The 19,358-nt window shown below is 36.7% G+C and overlaps 1 protein-coding gene across 1 annotated transcript in view; it reads right to left on the bottom strand.

Annotated features, from left to right (window-relative positions):
* kiaa0319l (KIAA0319-like ortholog) overlaps nt 1–19,358 on the bottom strand; it is a 43,003-nt gene that overhangs the window by 11,482 nt on the left and 12,163 nt on the right. Inside the window, exons 5-14 of the mRNA XM_088328889.1 lie at nt 17,986–18,254; nt 17,838–17,906; nt 16,437–16,644; nt 13,389–13,487; nt 13,194–13,291; nt 11,284–11,371; nt 11,032–11,124; nt 10,024–10,156; nt 9,838–9,943; nt 9,632–9,754 (exon numbers count right to left, since the gene is read on the bottom strand). Coding sequence (XP_088185015.1) covers nt 9,632–9,754; nt 9,838–9,943; nt 10,024–10,156; nt 11,032–11,124; nt 11,284–11,371; nt 13,194–13,291; nt 13,389–13,487; nt 16,437–16,644; nt 17,838–17,906; nt 17,986–18,254 — 1,286 coding nt within the window. The remainder of the gene's footprint in view (nt 1–9,631; nt 9,755–9,837; nt 9,944–10,023; nt 10,157–11,031; nt 11,125–11,283; nt 11,372–13,193; nt 13,292–13,388; nt 13,488–16,436; nt 16,645–17,837; nt 17,907–17,985; nt 18,255–19,358) is intronic.

Here is a 19,358-nt window from a genome sequence, read left to right as displayed (position 1 = left end):
ACACACTAATCTTCGTAATACCCATCCCTCAACGTCATAATGCGCCTAGTTACCAAATGTCACTGTGGCCCCAATGATAATAACAACAATAAAAATAGACATAATATTCATAATAACAGTTCTGATATAACAATAGCAACAATAACAGCAAGTTAACCATAGTTTTAACGCAGTATTTCCAATCTCCCTCATATCCCATTTTCTTCATCCCTGTATTTCGCCAGTAATGCTTTTTTGTATTTAAATTTGAACACATGGAATGTTGGACATTGTTTGATCTCAACTTGTAAATTATTCCAAAGTTTGACTCCACACACAGACACACACATACTTTTCCTGGTTGTTCTCACCTTTGGGATTTTGAATTCACTACAGCCACTCAAGTTATAATTTCCCTCTTTCCGAGTGAATCATTTTTGTATGTTATCTGGCACTATGTTTTTGTTGACATTAAATAACAGTTGTGAAGTGAAAAATGTTATTAAATCATCCAACTTTAATAATTTGGACTGCATGAATAAAATATTGGTATGATCCCGATAACCTAGCCTGTGTATGGTTCTTATTGCATGTTTTTGAAGGATAAAAAGGGGCTGTAGTGAACTGTTGTAATTATTGCCCCAGACTTCGGCACAATATGTAAAATATGGCAGAACTAGAGAACAATATAATAAATACTATGCATTATAATCTAAAAGAAATTTGGCTTTATTAATTATTGAAATGCTTTTAGATACCTTAGTTTGTATGTGTCTGATGTGTGTTTTCCAACTCAATTTATTGTCTATTATGACCCCTAAAAACTTAATTTCTGATACAATGTCTATGGCAACACCATCCATTTTTACTTCTAAATCTTGCTTTGCCTTACGATTACCAAAAAATATTACTTTGGTTTTATTTAAATTTAAAGATAATTTATTCATATCCATCCATACTTTTAGGTTAATTAGTTCACGATTAATACAGGTTACCAAATCAATATAGTTATCATTTGAATAGAAAATGTTAGTGTCGTCTGCAAATATTACTATTTTCAATAGTTTTGAAACATTAAAAATATTGGTTATATATAAATTAAATAACTTTGGTCCCAGGATAGAACCCTGTGGTACTCCACAACAGATGTCCAAGTATTCAGATGACAACCCTCCCATTTTTACATATTGCTTCCTCCCAGTCAAATAAATTTGAATCCATTGCAAAGCCACTCCCCTGATGCCATATCTTTCCAGTTTTTTTAATAGTATATTATGATTAATGGCATCAAATGCTTTTTTTAAGTCAATAATTACCCCGACTGCGTATCTCTTCTTTTCTATACTATGGGTGATTTCTTCTACTGCATCAATAATAGCCATTGTTGCTGATCTGTTTGCTCTACAGGGAGTACAGAATTATTAGGCAAGTTGTATTTTTGAGGATTAATTTTATTATTGAACAACAACCATGTTCTTAATGAACCAAAAAGTCTCATTAATATCAAAGCTGAATATTTTGGAAGTTGGAGTGGGGCTTTTTTAGTTTTAGCTATTTTAGGAGGATATCTGTGTGTGCAGGTGACTATTACTGTGCAGAATTATTAGGCAACTTAACAAAAAACAAATGTATACCCATTTCAATTATTTATTTTCATCAGGGAAACCAATATAACAGCTCAACATTCACAAATATACATTTCTGACATTCAAAAACAAAACAAAAACAAATCAGTGACCAATATAGCCACCTTTCTTTGCAAGGACACTCAAAAGCCTGCCATCCATGGATTCTGTCAGTGCTTTGATCTGTTCACGATCAACATTGCGTGCAGCAGCAACCACAGCCTCCCAGACACTGTTCAGAGAGGTGTACTGTTTTCCCTCCTTGTAAATCTCACATTTGATGAGGGACCACAGGTTCTCTATGGGGTTCGGATCAGGTGAACAAGGAGGCCATGTCATTAGTTTTTCTTCTTTTAGACCCTTTCTTGCCAGCCACGCTGTGGAGTACTTGGATGCGTGTGATGGAGCGTTGTCCTGCATGAAAATCATGTTTTTCTTGAAGGATGCGGACTTCTTCCTGTACCACTGCTTGAAGAAGGTGTCTTCCAGAAACTGGCAGTAGGACTGGGAGTTGAGATTGAGTCCATCCTCAACCCGAAAAGGCCCCACAAGCTCATCTTTGATGATACCAGCCCATACCAGTACCCCACCTCCACCTTGCTGGCGTCTGAGGCGGACTGGAGCTCTCTGCCCTTTACCGATCCAGCCACGGGCCCATCCGTCTGGCCCATCAAGACTCACTCTCATTTCATCAGTCCATAAAACCTTAGAAAAATCCGTCTTGAGATTTTTCTTGGCCCAGTCTTGACGTTTCAGCTTGTGTGTCTTGTTCAGTGGTGGTCGTTTTTCAGCCTTTCTTACCTTGGCCATGTCTCTGAGTATTGCACACCTTGTGCTTTTGGGCACTCCAGTGATGTTGCAGCTCTGAAATATGGCAAAACTGGTGGCAAGTGGCATCTTGGCAGCTGTACGCTTGACTTTTCTCAGTTCACGGGCAGTTATTTTGCGCCTTGGTTTTTCTACACGCTTCTTGCGACCCTGTTGACTATTTTGAATGTAACGCTTGATTGTTCGATGATCACGCTTCAGAAGCTTGGCAATTTTAAGAGTGCTGCATCCCTCTGCAAGATATCTCACTATTTTTGACTTTTCAGAGCCTGTCAAGTCCCTCTTCTGACCCATTTTGCCAAAGGAAAGGAAGTTGCCTAATAATTATGCACACCTGATATAGGGTGTTGATGTCATTAGACCACACCCCTTCTCATTACAGAGATGCACATCACCTGTATGCTTAATTGGTAGTAGGCTTTCGAGCCTATACAGCTTGGAGTAAGACAACATGCATAAAGAGGATGATGTGGTCAAAATACTCATTTGCCTAATAATTCTGCACTCCCTGTAAAGCCATATTGACTTTCATTAATCAATTTATGTTTATCTACAAATTGTTCTAGTCTATTATTGTAAAGTCTCTCTAATATTTTAGAGAACTGAGGAAGCAGAGATACCGGTCGATAGTTTGTAAAAATGTGCTTGTTTCCATTTTTGTATATTGGTATAGCTTTTGCCATTTTCATTTGATTTGGAAATTAGCCTGTTAGAAATGATAGATAACAGATGTAGGTCAATGGTTTCACAATGCTATTTATAATTTGCTGAACTAGTACCATATCGATGTCAAAACAATCCATATACGTTTTGTTTTTACAGTTGTTAACCACGTCTAAGATTTCTGATTCCGTAACCCCAGATAAAAACATAGTCTTGGAGTTCATTTTTATCAGTGACTCAAATTGCTTACCACTGCACTCTGGGATATTTGCAGCGAGCTCTGGTCCAACATTTACAAAATAACTATTGAAATTCTCCACAACTTGATTTTGAATTATAATTTTCACCGTTCTTATCAATAAAATAGCTTGGTTATACATTACTTACATTCTTTCCTTTTGTTATACTATTTAATGCATCCAAAATACCTTTGATGTTACTTTTGTTATGATGTAATAAATTGGTATAGTATAATTTTTTGCTCGCTCTTAATATTCCTGTCAATTCGTTTTTATACGTTTTATATCGGGATTCAGCTTCCTCAGTTCTTAGTTTAATTAATTTTCTATATAAAGGTGTTTTTTTCTTACAAGCATTATATAAAACCTTAGTTATCCATGGATGGTTTAGAGATTTATTCTTAATATTTATTCTTAATATTAGTTTGTCTAATTGGGCAATTTTTGTTATACTTGTTGGTGAATATTTCCAAAAATATGTCAAACGCACGATCCACATCATCTGTACCATATATAGTATTACAATTTTGTTTAACTAAGTCATCATGGAGTGATATAAAAGTCTCTTCAGTTCTAACTCGTTTGTAAACATAATCCTTAGTTAATTCTTGTCTAGTAACCTTTTCATCATACACTGTAAATACTGGTAGGTGATCAGAAATATCCAGCTATCTATCTACCTTGGTCATATCCCTCAAGAGGGGTGACCGACAGCAAGACAAACACATACAATAACAAGGAAAATAAAAGGGAAAAAAATAGCAAAAAAAACACACACAAAAAATGTTTGGACCATGGCCAACCCAATTGCCCAAACACCCAAACAAGTAAGGCACCTAGGCACCAAAGTTGGTCATCCTTTCGTCCCTCCAGATAAAATGTGACACCAGAAAGCGGCCATGTCACTCGGGTCAGGGTGACACAACACACTCTTTTGTTCAACAGCAGGGCCCGACAGCTTTCGCTGGTTTACCCCTGCCGCATCATACGGGTGCCCAGCCCATCCTTAAGAACGTGTCCACAATCCCACTATCCTTTCACAACACCTCTCCACTCCTTTCCATCACCAATAAGAGCTCTAGTTTCCATTATATTTAGACCTCTTTCCTGCAGTGCACTCATAACACCATCCACCTACGTCAATCGCGGCCTTCCTCTTGGTCTCCTTCCATTGACTTCTGCTCTGTAGATCCTCTTCAACATTCGCTCCTCATTCAGCCTCTCCATGTGTCCAAACCAACAGAGTACTCTCTTATCAACACGCTTGCTCAGTTCCACGACTACTCCAGTTCTGTCTCTCAAAATTTTCTCAATCTATCCAATCTTGTCACTCCTAACATAGTCCTCAAACACTTCTCACATCTCAAAAACATTCAATTTCCTTCTTAAATCTGCGTTCAGGCTTCAAGTCTCTGCACCATACAACACAGTCGGCACAATCACACTCTCATACAGTCCCTTCTTAACATCCATGCTCATATTCTTGTTGTTCATCACTCTCCTCAGAGCACCCAAAACTTTGCTTCCTTGATTCACTCTGTGCAATACCTTGCACTCCATTCCACCAACTGCAGCCACATCAAAACCCAAGTACCTAAAGCTTTCAACTTCTTCCAGCACCTGTCCATGAAACCTAATTTCTAACGTCATGCCCACTCCATCACGTGAACACTTCATCACCTTACTCTTCCCAACATTGACACATAACTTACGCCTATCACATACTCTTCCAAACTCCGTTACCCACCCTCTCAATGTTTCCTCAGAATCAGCCACAAGCGCTGTGTCATCTGCAAACAACAACTGACTTACCTGCCACACTGTTCCACTGTTGTCCATCATCTCTACACCATTGCCAAATACTCTTGCATTCACCTCTCTCACCACACCATCCATGTACACATTAAACAGCCATGGTGACATCTCACACCCCTGTCTCACCCCAGTCAACACAGGGAACCACTCACTTGTCTCACTCCCTACACATGCTCTGCTGTTCATATAAAAACTCTTCAATGCTTCCAACAACTTTCCACCCACTCCATACATCACCATCACTTGCCACAACGCCTCTCCATCAACTCTGTCATACGCCTTTTCCAAGTCCATGAAAACCAAATAAACATCCTTACCTTTTGCAAAATATTTCTCACACACCTGTCATACTGCTAACACCTGATCCACACATCCTCTTCCTTTCCTGAAACCACACTGCTCCTCCATCACCACCTCATTCGTTCTTTCTCTCACTCTCTTAATCAAGACTCTTCCATACAGCTTACCCGGCACAGACAACAAACTGATACCTCTCGAATTGCTACATTCATACTTATCACCTTTACCTTATACAATGGCACCACACATGCACTACACCAATCAACAGGAACTACACCACTTAAAAAGCATACATTCAACAAGCGTACTAACCAGTCAATCATAGCTGTGCCACCTTTTTTCAGGCATTCAGCAGTACAACCATCCAACCCAGGTGCCTTCCCCCCCTTTCATTTCATTCACTGCCTCTTGCACCTCCCATGTTTCCACAGGCTTCACATATAAATCACCCAACACGGGCATTCTCTCCATACCATCGATAGCCTCGACTCTCACTTCTCTCCCATTCTCCACATTTAGCGACTCCTAAAAATACTCTGCCCATCTTGTCCTGATTGCACTACCGCTAACCAGCAATCTACCATCCTTATCTTTCACTTTCTCTTCCTTTCCAGACTCACTGTTTCTTAGTCTTTTCATTTCTTTCCAGAACACTTTTCTCCTTTCCTCAAAGATCACTCCTATTTTTCGACGCATTCATGATTTGCTTTCCTTTTCGCTGCTTCCACTGCCGCTTTTACCAACCTTTTCTTCACTTTATATCTTTCATATGCATCACCACTCTTGTCTTGCAGCCACTCCTCAAAGGCACGTCTCTTTTTTGTCACAGCCTCTGATACCTCATCATTCCACCATTCACTTCCTTTCCTAATACCTCGACCAACATTTCTCATTCCACACACTTCTTTTGCACTCCTCAACACTGCCTCTTTAAACCACTTCCATTCAATTTCCACACTCTCCATTTCTCTTCTACTAATGCGTTCATACTCTTCCCTTATCCTCTCTTTAAACTCTCTTTCCTTTTCTGCCTTATTCAACTCTGACATTTTCACCTCTTCCCTCACACTCTTCTTATAACTAGCCCTCCACGATCCATCTATTCTCAGTTTTCCTTCCACATAAAAATGATCAGACATACCACTCATTTCACCTCTGTAAACATGCACATCCAACCATCTACTTAACATCCCTGTCTTAACCACTACATAATCCATCAGTGCTCTGTCCACCATCTTGCCACAATCCACTCTAACAAAGGTATACTTATTTACGTCCCTCTTTTTTAACAATGTATTTCCAATTACAACTCATTTTCCACACATAACTCAATCAATTTCTTCCCACTCTCATTTCTCCCTCTTACTCCATATCTACCAATCACATTTTCAACCGTTTCATCACCCACTCTAGCATTCAGGTCACCTAGTATTACCACTTTCCACCCTTCTTTCGCACTTGCCACACATTCGGACAAGTCCTTCCAGAACTCCTCTCTTTCCTCAGCACTTCTTTCTGAACCAGGTCCATATGCACTTATAAACATCCATACTTCTACACCCCACTTCAATCTGGAAGATATCTCTTTCCACTCCACCAGTTTTTCCTTTGCTTTCTCACTCACAAGCACAGCCACTCCTTCTCTAGCATGTCCACTCGTAACTCCAGACCTTCTACCATACATACCTCCAAGCTGTAATTCACACTTTCCTTTGTTTCACTCAAGGCTAACACATCAACCTTCCTTTTAGTCATCATCCTTCCGATCTCCTCTTTCTTCAAATCAGTCGCTTTACTTCCACATCCTCTCACATTTAGTGACCCTATAACTAAGGTTTGCGAGACCTTTTTGTCTCCTGCCCCCCTTTCTTTGCCTCGCTGTCTCTTAGGGAGTAGAGATAGAGAGGAGAGGATCCCCAGTCCCCTTGCTCCCTCCACTTTAGTCGCCTCTTACGACACACAGCGGACCATAGTGGGAGAATTCTCTTACCTCTCACAGGGAGAGGCCTCCTCACCACAGGAATATCACAAACCAGTAATCCGCTGACGTTTGTAAATTCCATATTATTTGTAAATATATTGTCAATGAGTGTTGCACTGTGTGAAGTGAATCTACTAGGCCTTAATATAGTTGGGTACAAACTCATACTGTACATTATATTAATATAGTCATCAATGTTTTTATGTTCGTTTGGATTCATTAGATCGATGTTGAAATCTCCACAAATGAATGATGTTTTGGCGCCTATTGTTGAATATATTTTTTCAGCCCAGTTTGTGAAGGTTTCCAGATTTTGTGCACACATATAGCTACTCCTCCTCCTATTTTGTTTGTTCTATTTACATAGTTCTAATTGTAGTCGTTTAATTCAAAATTAATACCCCTTTCTTCACTGAACCAAGTTTCAGAAACTGCAATCACACTAAACGGGTTCTCAAATTGCTGTAAGCATTCAGTGATGTAATCAAAATTTGTGTACATTCTTCCACTGTTGAAGTGTATTATTGAGAATTTCCCTTCAGATTTGACAAAAGTATTATATTAATTTCCAGTATAATATTTGCAATTGTCTGAGCTAGTTGATAGAAATTTGTGGTCAGGATCGAAGTCATCTAATCTTGAATTATTGGAGTCAGTGTGATCAACAATGCTCAGTTTCGGTAGATCATGGCCTAATACATTATGATGGATTTTTTTATTGTGATCTGTAATAAAGGTGTCACTATTGTCAGTCCAGGATGCCATTGTATCACTTCAGGCAAAACTGTCCAGCTCCTGCATTTCTCGGACCTAAAGTATTTTTGCTTCTTCTGGAGTGCCGTTTAACTTTATGTATACTCTACAGTTTGAAGTCCAAGTTCCTTGTATCTTGTTTGTTTTCCTCAAAAATTGAGCCCGTCTGGCAATGTCAGAGTTTTTTTTTTTGCTTAAGTGCTCATTTAAATAAACATTTGTCCCTTTTAGTTTTTTCCTTGTTTAAGGATTTCATGTTTTCGTTTCCTGTTGACAAATCTCACGATGGTTTCTTTAGGTCGGTTCTCACCTCTTGTTAATTGATGGCATGCTTCTATGTCCTAAGCATTGATAGATATCCCTTTTTTGCTCATAAAAGCAATGACCTGTTGCTCAGCAGAATCTTGATCAGCATCCGTTGCAATACTTTTATTTGCCACAGCCTTGGCAGAGGTCCGAGGTTTGATGTCCAGACCGGTGATAATAATGTCATTGATCCTGGTGTACTGTTCCAGATCTGCTACACGTCCTTCTAGCGCAATAATCCTCTTGTCTTTCTCCATGTTTTCGTTTCTTGGATATTTGATTCCAGCCATTAAACTCATGATTGTATCTTGTTGTTTAGTGACTATATCCATTTTGTCCATTAAAAAGCAGAGTGACTTTTTAATTTCCTCGAGTTCTTTATCCCTGCTCGGCATCTTGAAAATTCCAGGCTTATCTTATGGCACCGTCCGCTGATCGCCTCACCCGATCGCCCTCTGACTCTCAGGTTCTTATGTCCCCTGACTTAGTTTACCCTTTGGTCGCTTTACAAAGCAGCGCCGCCATGTTTGCCAGCGTCAACAATGGCCGATCTCGGAAAGCAGGACGAATCAGCCTCCTTCCTGCACTGGTTTTCGAAAGAAATCCGCTAAGTCAACGGCGACGTCGACTCCATGCTTTCTTTTCTTTTCGAAATCCGCGGACGCCAAAATCGTGGCATTCACGTGGCCATCGCACATTAGCGGCTACGCTAACTTCACAAATATATTCAAATGATGAACATAAATGCCTTGAATCTCATCTTGGCAGCTCTCCGGTGCCTTACACTCAAGATGAAAAGGTAGAGAGGAGACACAACCAGGTTGTGCAACTACTTTTATAGAAAATCTAAATATTTTGAAACAAGGAACATGAAAACTTTGTATCTCATCTTGTTTAAGCTCTTTAGTGTATCGCACACATTATGAAAAGGTTAAGAGGTGCTTCTACTTATATAGAAAATCTAAATATATTCTAATTGGGAACATACAATATATTGAATCTTATCTTGGCTGAGCTCTCCGATGCATCAAGCAAATTTTAAAGAGGAAGGGAGGAGACACAACCAAGTTATGGTACTACTTCTATAGAAAAATGTGGCCGTTATCCCTAGTCTTATACAATTATTGTCCTAAAAGGCTTACCTGCATCTCCACCACTTTATCTTTACTCTCAGGACTGAGGGACCACTCATAGGCGAGGGAGTCGTGGTCATCTGTGCTCTGGTTTCCATAAAGAGTGATGGAATTACGCGGCAAAGTGATGACCTACAATACAGTGTGATTGAACTATAACGCACAAAAAATAATAAATGAAAAAATACTGGGGGCTCATCTTGTAGTTTCATGACCTGGTTCGGGCCGGCGTTGGCCACAGGCTTGTAATCCTTGGCTTTGTTGACAGACAGGGTGGCCTGTGTGGAATCTTGGGCGCCATCGGAGTCAGTGACAATTAAACTGGCAAATAAAAATAAAATAAAAACCGGATTACATACAGACATCCGCTTAATAACATAAAAAGTTAGTGAACTGTATACTTGAAGGTGTAGTTTCCCGGAACCAAATTGGTAAGGGTGAGGACTGCTGTGTTGGCCGAAACCTTCACCTCCCTGAGAGGACCTTTAACCTCTTCCCAATGCCAAGCCACTATTTTGTCATCATCTGTGCTCTCTGGGGAAAAAACAGGAAACAGGAAAGTTTAAAAAAAAAAAAAAAAAAAAAAAAAAAAAAAAAAAAAAAAAGGTACATTTTCTGATACGGGTCATTTTTGCTACTTTTGTATTTTTCTCATTTGTATTTTTTTGAACATTCATTTAAATATTTATTTACATTTCATGACATATTTTTGCCCATTTTCTTTTTCTAATATGTATTCAAATAAGTTTTCCAATTTGAGTAAAAAAAATTGACAAAATTGTATGATATAGATCTCTTATATTTAATTTGTCAGCATTTTATGTTTTTTAAAAATGTTCATACTTGTTTTTATAATGTTATGCATTTAGGGATTTTTCTTATGTATGTACTATGTATGCGTTTTTTTTTTTTTTTTTTTTTTAATTATACATCTATAGTGGTTTTTATATTGCTATATATTTATCAATTTTTCGTATTTTAATAAAAAAAACAGCTAAATTGCTTGGTATGGCTTTTTTACTTACAATTTCTATTTTGATTTCGATTTAATTTGTATATTTTTAACTGCTTTTTGTATTCACAATAATTTCTAATTTTGTGTTTTGTAAAAAAAATTCACACTATTTTTTTTTTTTAAATGAGAAAAAAATATGTGCCCTCTGCTATATCAGATCATCATAAATGATTATTTTGGTCATTTTACAAAAAAGAATTAACATGAAGAAAACATATTCATTAAAACGAGCAACCCTACATATCAATGGACAAGATTTATTATATATATTTCATAGTTAAGATATATTTTAAACTCTCATGTACATTTCCAATTCCCTCCCAGGTAACCGATGCATTATAGACTGTTAAAATGGAAATCATGTTTGCTCGTGTGTAGTGATCCGAAAACTCACGGCTGCCGTCTATCACAGTAGAGCTTATTGGCAAGGAGATGGCTTGGAACTTTGGGGAAACTACGGCAACCGGGGGCTTGTTTACTCGTGGCTCTGTCAGGTGGAAAACAAGAATTTAGCATGCTTAGTGAGGCGTAAACTGCTTGCAAATGACAGAGGACAAAACCAATGTTTGTCTAAGAATCAAGCACATTGTTAAGAAAAGAGTATCAATTAGACATAAACAGGACAGTCTAGTTTTGTTTTCCCTACCTGGTTTGACAGTGACATTGACGTAACCTTCTCCGTGGGCCCCTCCTCCATCCACAGTAACCTCAAACTCGTACAGGCCAACTGTCAGCTAAGAAAAGAAGATGTTAACCAATGACAAAGAGGAAGTGAAGGGGCTATGACTACATAACTTGTTGACGAGATATACACAGTAATAAGATGCTCAAAATTTGGTTTAAAAAGCAGGTAAAAAGTACAGTTGCCAGTGAGACCAATAGGGAGGTGTCGTCGGCGAACGAAACGGGTCTCTGGGAAGTGAAATGACCCATTTCATTTATTTATACCTCTAGGCTGAAAGTGACGGACAAAATCTTTTCTCACTTACGAAAGGCTTACTCCCTTTGGAGTTGTCCAACTTTTAGCTATAAAATCAACACAATATATTTCCTTGTACAACTAAGTCTCTTCAAGTTAAACGGGTGTTGGCATGGTTGCTTTAGTGGATTACTACCCCCTAGCCAATCGTAGATTATGAAATTGGTGACATTTCTGGGGGCCACCTGGCGGTCTCCTATACGCCAACTCAGAATCTGATTGGCTAAAGTACCAAGGGTTTTCTTGAAGACCGACTTTACGAGACATGGCTTTCAGGACTTATTGTAAAGCCACCCCCGGGTCGATTTCTAAGACAAGGAACAACTAATGGTTGAAATGTGATGAAAGCACACACCTGGAAGTAGCACAGCCAGGAGAAAAGCAATGAAAAGAAGCTGACGGACAATCTGGAATTATTTAACATGTACTGATAGACAAAATATAATCAACATCATATGACACAATTTTTAGGCCAGCAGAGAAGGCCTTATAAGCCTTCGCGGCCAACCACTGCATTTCACGTCAAGTCATGTTTATTTGTATAGCCCTTAATCACAAAGAGTCTCAAATGGCTGCACAGATCAAAGACTATTGCAAACTACAAACTATTATGACACCATCCCCTTATATTGTCAACATAAAATATAGGTTATTCATATGCTATAGAATAGAAGTGTGTTTTAAGCGTAGATTTAAACATTTCCACTGAGGTTGCAGATCGAATCTCAGGGGGAAGAGCATTCCACAGGACTGGGGCCCGAATGGCGAACACTCTCAAATCTGCGGATCACTTCTTGGCTCTTGGGATCACTAGTAGACCAGCATTTTCAGACCAAAGACTCCGGACATATGTGATTTCAAATAAAATATTTTGTGAAATCCCCTAACAATAATAACTAGATAATTTTCCTTTTATTCCTATTTCATGATAGTAGTATCAGCCACCGTCGCCAGAACTCATACCTTTAATTAAAGCTGGTATCAACATTTTTGGACTTACTGCACTGCTCTTACACCTCAGCAAAGGTTTGCGGTAAAAAAGTAAAAAAAATAAATAAAAAAAAGAAGTGAAATATTTTCTTTAATATAAAAAAAATAGATAAGACCTAAAACAGTACAATAACATTTTGCTTGAATTTTTAAAATCTTATTTAAATCATTCATTTCTTCAGAAATGTTTGAATTGGATTCTTTTTTAGTAGTTTATACAAGTTCAAAATTAAGTCCATAAAAATGGTATAGAGAGGAAATCAGTTGAAAAAAACAGTAAAATAAAATAAAACTTCAAGTACCATTTTACAGCAGTACAAAAAATAAATTGAATGAGCAAAATCATATCAATTTAAAAAAAAATGAAACTATTTATAAATAAACTTAAAAAAATACGAACATTTAAATGAGTAAAATAATCTTCCCAAGGCTGCAGTTACACCTCAAACCAAAGGGTAGTAGAAGTGAGTAAAACTTCCAAAATTCATCTTTAAGTGCGACATTAAATTATAATTTCCATATTCTATTTAATGTGAGTGCTGCAACTTCAATGTCAGGAATTGAGACATCAAAAAAAAAGACTTTACCTTGCTGAGTTTTAAGGTTTTGCTGCTTTTACCATCCATCTCGCCACTGTAATCTTTCGGATGCGTGATCAGACGCCAATCAAATGCGTAATTGGTATCTGTGCGGGAATCCCGAGAAATTAATCTAGCTTCATTCAACCATATCAAGAAAGAAGGCAGATAAACAGACTGATGCAATCAAATTCTCAATCTTACCTGGCGGAGGCGGTGGCACCACAAAGGCGTTAAGCTCCACCGAGCTCTTTGGCAGAGTGACTTCCACGCTCTCTCCTGCTGACACCACAAGCTCCCTCACTGATGGGGAAAACACAATTTTCTTGGCACTCTTAGTGTCCTTGGGCAAGGGATTTTATTGCAACAAATTAAATATTTACTAAATGCTCGCATGACTATTTAGGGAGTATTTTATGAATGTTAGGTCAAATTGTGATGTGGTTTGATCTCTGAAGCAATATAACAGTCAATTAATTCACAGTTCCACAAAATGTGCGTCTCATTTGATCATAAAGACAATACTGTGTATGCTTTTGCAAAAGCTGAATAACAATGAAACTCATCTCATCTCATTAGCTACACCGCTTATCCTAATGAAACTAAATTTTAAAAACCCAATACTTGGCAAGTAATGATACCTCAAAGCAAGTCTCTAAGTCATTTCTATCAATGGTTATGCTGTTTAAAAAAAAAGAAAAAAAAAAAAGAAAAACAAACCAAGCGCTCTTGCCGGCATTCTAGATGGCAGTGTTGAGTATGTATAGCGTGGCGAGGTGGTTCAGGTATAAAACTGCATTCACTCATTTGTTAAAATAAACCAGTTCACACAATGAATCCAAAAATGAAAATATTTTTCCCCATTGTTTGTGAATAAATGTGCTTAGAAAAGATCCCTTGTCATGATTATAATATGTAGGGTAGGTTGCTAATGTAGGCTGACTGATAAAGCATAATACTGAAGAACAAAGCTAAGAAATTGGAATTGACATTACTGACCGAGCCCAGAAAAGAAAGTCTGGATCCAGCCCTGAAGCCAAACTGTGTACGACATTCCTGCATTAAAATGGCAATGTGCGATGATTCACCACAACAGGGCGACAACAATAGACAGAGGAAGCTGGATGGGCCTGCAGCAGCTGAAAAGAGTGAATACCTGGAGTTGTTCAGAGCTGGGATAAGCAACTAACTATAATGGCTAGTGGGAGAAACTACTAAAAAGGGCGGTAAAAGATTGCAAGAGCAAATGTCAGGACCATGATTATTCTCTTGCATGACAAGCTGCGGAAAGCGAGTTACACAAATAAACGAAGTGAGCTGTATTAGCACAAAGCAGTCAACAATAAAGGCCGGCAGCCAAGTGGCTAGCATAAGTGGCTAGAGAAGGAAACGGTTAGGAGAAATAAAAAGGCAACAAATCAGAGGACTCTGTGACCATCACATGCTGTGCTCAGCTTTGGAAGGTTAGTGGCTGTTAAGTGCTAAACTAGCTAAAGTAAGTGATTAACCTTAGTGGTTAAACGTAGAAGCTACTAAAAGGGCAGGTAAAAGATTGAATTTGTCAATTGTCCAGAGACTTAAATCACAGAAGTCAGCTATAGAATGCTGGTCATACTAGAGGTGAAAATAAAAGCAGCTACTAATAATAGCTGGTAGTATCGATCCATAGCCTGCAGCCAAGTGGCAAACAGGAGTGGCTAGAAAAGGAAACAGTTGAAAATAGTCCAAGAAGCCTAAATCACAAATCTCTATGGCCATGCAGGGCTCAGCTCTAGAAAGTAAGTGGACATTAAGTGTTAAAAGCTCCACCAAGGACAAGCTAGTTTGCAAAATGGTCATTTGGGGTTCCATACTATTAAAGAAGCAGCCAAATATGTCAGCTCCTTCATAGGTTGTTTTAAGTTGTGTATCATTACAAATTTATAAAAGTTCGAGTCATGTATATGAGATAGCACATGCGTTTTGCTTATCAATTGAAACAGTAGTGTTCAATTAAAATAAATGAAGTCTTGTAAGAACACCAGGGGTCACTATAAAATACCCACTAAGATTTTCACCGCTTGTACAGTACAAAATTACCTTTGTTCTCCAATTTAAAAATATATATAATCTGTGTTATTCATACAACTTTCCAAAAGGTAACCAATCCAAGTCGATTAGTATACGTCAAATATAATTTTATTTTGCAAGACATAATTTCTAAGGACAAAAATAACGGAAAAAACAAACAAAAAAACAAAACAAACAGAGGATTTGCCAATAAAAACTGATTGCATCTGGCCTGAAGGTCGTCAAACAGTAGCACTAACACTTATTACAGATAGCAGAGCCTGTAAAGCTTGTCAGTAATATTACATCACTCCAAACAGAGATAACCTTTAGACCAGGGGTTGCCAAATTGCTCATGGGCCACAAAAGCTTTACATACATACAATGTTTAACAACATTGATATCAATGACAAGAAAGACCATTCCATTCAATTTAATCCATTCTGCCCCTCCAAAAATAGTAAAAATATAATGATAATAAATACATAATTAAAGTTGTTTTCCTGCCACCCTTGTCCCTGGTGTTATATTTTTGGATGATGCATTGATGTGCTCAAAGCCAATATGTAAAAAGGATTTTTGTGTATTGCTATTTTTTTAAATTACTGTATTACTTAGTTTGTTTATCAAAATATTTTGGAAATTTCACGCAAAGAAAAAACTTTTTCCTGCTGGCCCAATAACTGAGTTTTTCTATTTTTGTGAAAAAAAAAAAAAATGGTGCTTAAAAAGGGTGTTTCAAAACCAGTTTGATGAAATAATTCTATTTTTAAATAAATATATAATAAAATAGAACATGTAGATTTTTATATCTTTGTATATGCATATGACAACAATTGAAAATGTCCACGTTATTTTCTTGCTCAAGTATTGGATTTGAGACAATCTGCAGATACAAAACTCCAATTTTTCTTTTTCTTCGCTGCCAAAATTTTTAACCTCACTGTGGCCTGCCAAAAAGTTCACCCACTCCTGCTCTATACAATATCACCTGATACTGTGTGTACAAAAGTGGCCATTTCAAATCAATGTCAAATACTGTCAAGAACTTGAAATTTTTCAGTCAGATAAAGTCATTTTTCTTTCAACAGCAAAAACAGACTACTCAAGTTCGTCTTGTTTGGTTAAATTCCTGTGTACATTACCCTAGTCAAACTACACAAAAACCCAATGAATATCATACAATGTATTTGCATTTCTTACCAGCCTGCGTTGGCGTTACGCTAAAGGAAGTGGCCGTCGATGTGATGTCACTACTGTTAGAAGACGCTGCCGTGACCACCATGGTGGAGCTCTGTTGTGAAGGATGATTACTAGTCCGGTTGGTTTTCTGGGTAAGGTTTTTTGGGTCTGCTTGTGGAATTAGGCTTGGGTTTGGCACCAAAAGCGCTGACACAAGTTTGGAATTTTTCTGAAAGATATAAGATATATGTGAATATAAAGTATGTCTAAATTGTGGAATTATGGAATTAATGGAGTAAAATGTAAGGTTACACCACCACAAGGTTTTATTTAAGTAAAGGGCAAAACAGCCGTAATAAGTGCATACAAATAGCTAAAAGCATTGTATGATTTTTTTTTTTTTTAAAAACTGTACCAAAAGGCTTAGCAAAAAAATACTGCAGGACATGATAGTAAAAATTGTGTGAAGAAAAAAAACATTTAGGTCCCCAAATTTTTGTTTTCATTTTCAAAGAAACACCAATATTGCGTTGGTTAGTTAAATAAATTGATTAAAAAAAAAAGAAAAAGAATTAAAAAAAAAATTGACACAAAAATAGAAACATATATTCGTTTGGACTTGAAAAGTAGCAAAATAATAATATTAATAATAATTAATATAAAAAATGGGTTGATTACAAAAAAGTTCATTTCGTTTTGAAAACCAAATTTTTGAGCTTTTTTATAAGCAATTATTTAGTTTGAAACGAACCCCAAACCGTATCACAAAATAAATATATAAGGGTACCGGTTTGAAATAAATTGGGTCAATAAAAAAACTTTGATAAATAATGATAAAATAATCATAACATAGTAATAATAAAATGCGTCAAAAAATGGGTCATTTGTCTTAAACTGAATTTCTGGTTAATTTGATCAAACTATTTTTTTCACACACTCTAAATAAATAAATGCATACATTAAGAAAAGAAAATACATTTTTTCAACAAATTCCAAAATGTGTTGCTTAATAAAATATATTTTTTTAAAAACATTTGGGGTTTTAATTAAAATAACCACAATAATAATGCCGATAATCATGACAACATAAATAATAATGAAATCACAGGTACATTAGAAACAGAGTCTTTTTTTTAAAATCCTAACAAATTGAATATTTATTGTTTTATTTTAGATTATATTGTACAGAAAAATTATCTGGTAAACAAAATAGTCTAATCAAATTTCAAAAAACAAACTCGACCATTCTTTTTGGAAGTCCAAAACTTGGGTTGTTTTGGACAAAATAGATTCGCCGAAAACTGTCTTTTTGTGGAAGATAAACCTCTCAAAAATTTTGTGACAACATTCTAAACCCAGAAAGCTGGTTCCTAATGAACCAAATACTGTACTGGAATGCTAGATTTATCGTATTTTAATTACCGCTCTCAGCTCTTTTTTCACCTCCTGTTCTGCCTGACGAACGCTCCTCCCCCTTTTTGTGGCAGGACCCTTGAAAAAAAGCACATACAATTATCATTAATTAAATAAATAAGTTAACCTCAATTAAAGAACACACACCAACCAATACCTTGCTTAGTATCTGGAGCAGGCCAAGAGATTCCTGATGCTGTTGGGGTAAAAACAAGATGGGGCACCCCCCCTTCAGGGTGCAACTAAGAAGCACGCATCTTCCACCCAAGCTCCACACAGCGTTGCAGCTTGGCTTCAAACAGCATGTTTCCCAGCATGTGGGCCCACCTCCACCATCTGCTAAAGGGAACCAGCCTAGGCTGACCGCACTTGTCCAGTGGAGCCCCAGGATTCCTCCGGTAACACGGCAGACATCTGCTGATACGCCTGTGGGGAATCAAAGGAGGTCATTTAGCTTCCAAACGGACATTTAGTTGAAGAAAAAAAAAAAGGTTGGATCGAGAGGATGGTTTGGTTTCTGGTTGCCCAGAGCAACCAAATCCACACAAGCCCTTAACTCATTTAAGAGTACAAATACAACCCTAAAAAACACCCCAAAAACACATTTTGGGAAATAATAAAAATTCCATGTAATACAAATTCTGTATAATATGCAACATGCAGAAATAAACCAATTTGTATCAATGACCCCAAATACAAAAACAAACAATAAATGAAGGTGAAATTAAAAAATAGGTGTGAGAAACATGAATTCAAAAAGTAAAAATAGATTTTTTGGGATAAATAAATAAAATACTAAAAATATATTAAATAAGTGAAAATGAAATGCATACTCAAATATATAAAATTAAACATTGTATATATATATATATATATATATATATATATATATATATATATATATATATATATATATATATATCGGTTTAGTTTCACTTTATTTATTTTTTTCAAAAATGTAAATGTGAACAATGTAAAAAATATGTACTTACAGAACTAGGAAATTGATATAATTTCACATGTATTGAGTGATGTTAAAATTGTATTATTTCATACTTTTGTGTATTTATCTTTCCTTTTTATATATGTATCATGTTTTATATTTGTATACTGTTCATATTTACTTTTTAGTTTCACATAAATTTACATTTTACATTTTTATGAGGTAAGGGGGGCATTTTTGTTTTTTCATAAAAATACATACAGGAGACATAGGCAACTCAGGCGATTTATTTGTTGCTCACAGCTCATGAAAAAAAGACAAAACTTGTAAAATGTATACACTATGTAGCACATTTTGCAGATAGAACAAAAGTATCAATGTGAAACCCTGTTGACGAAAATGCTCCCACGCAGCAAATGTGGCAACCCGCTTATCCAGCTCTATAACCTTTCATTATGTCTTAGTTTCAATCTTTAAATATCCTTTTCAAAACACAACATTAACATATTTTCAAATAGAAAAAATAAATAAATCCACACATCTCTGTTCACTGTTTTGAGTTAATATTTCCCAGAAAAAAACTAAGA

This window comes from Urocampus carinirostris, chromosome 2, assembly GCF_059441175.1.
Source record: "Urocampus carinirostris isolate Australia breed hairy pipefish chromosome 2, RoL_Ucar_1.0, whole genome shotgun sequence".
In the NCBI taxonomy this organism is placed as follows: Eukaryota; Metazoa; Chordata; class Actinopteri; order Syngnathiformes; family Syngnathidae; genus Urocampus; species Urocampus carinirostris.
This window is presented reverse-complemented; position numbering and strand designations above follow the sequence as displayed.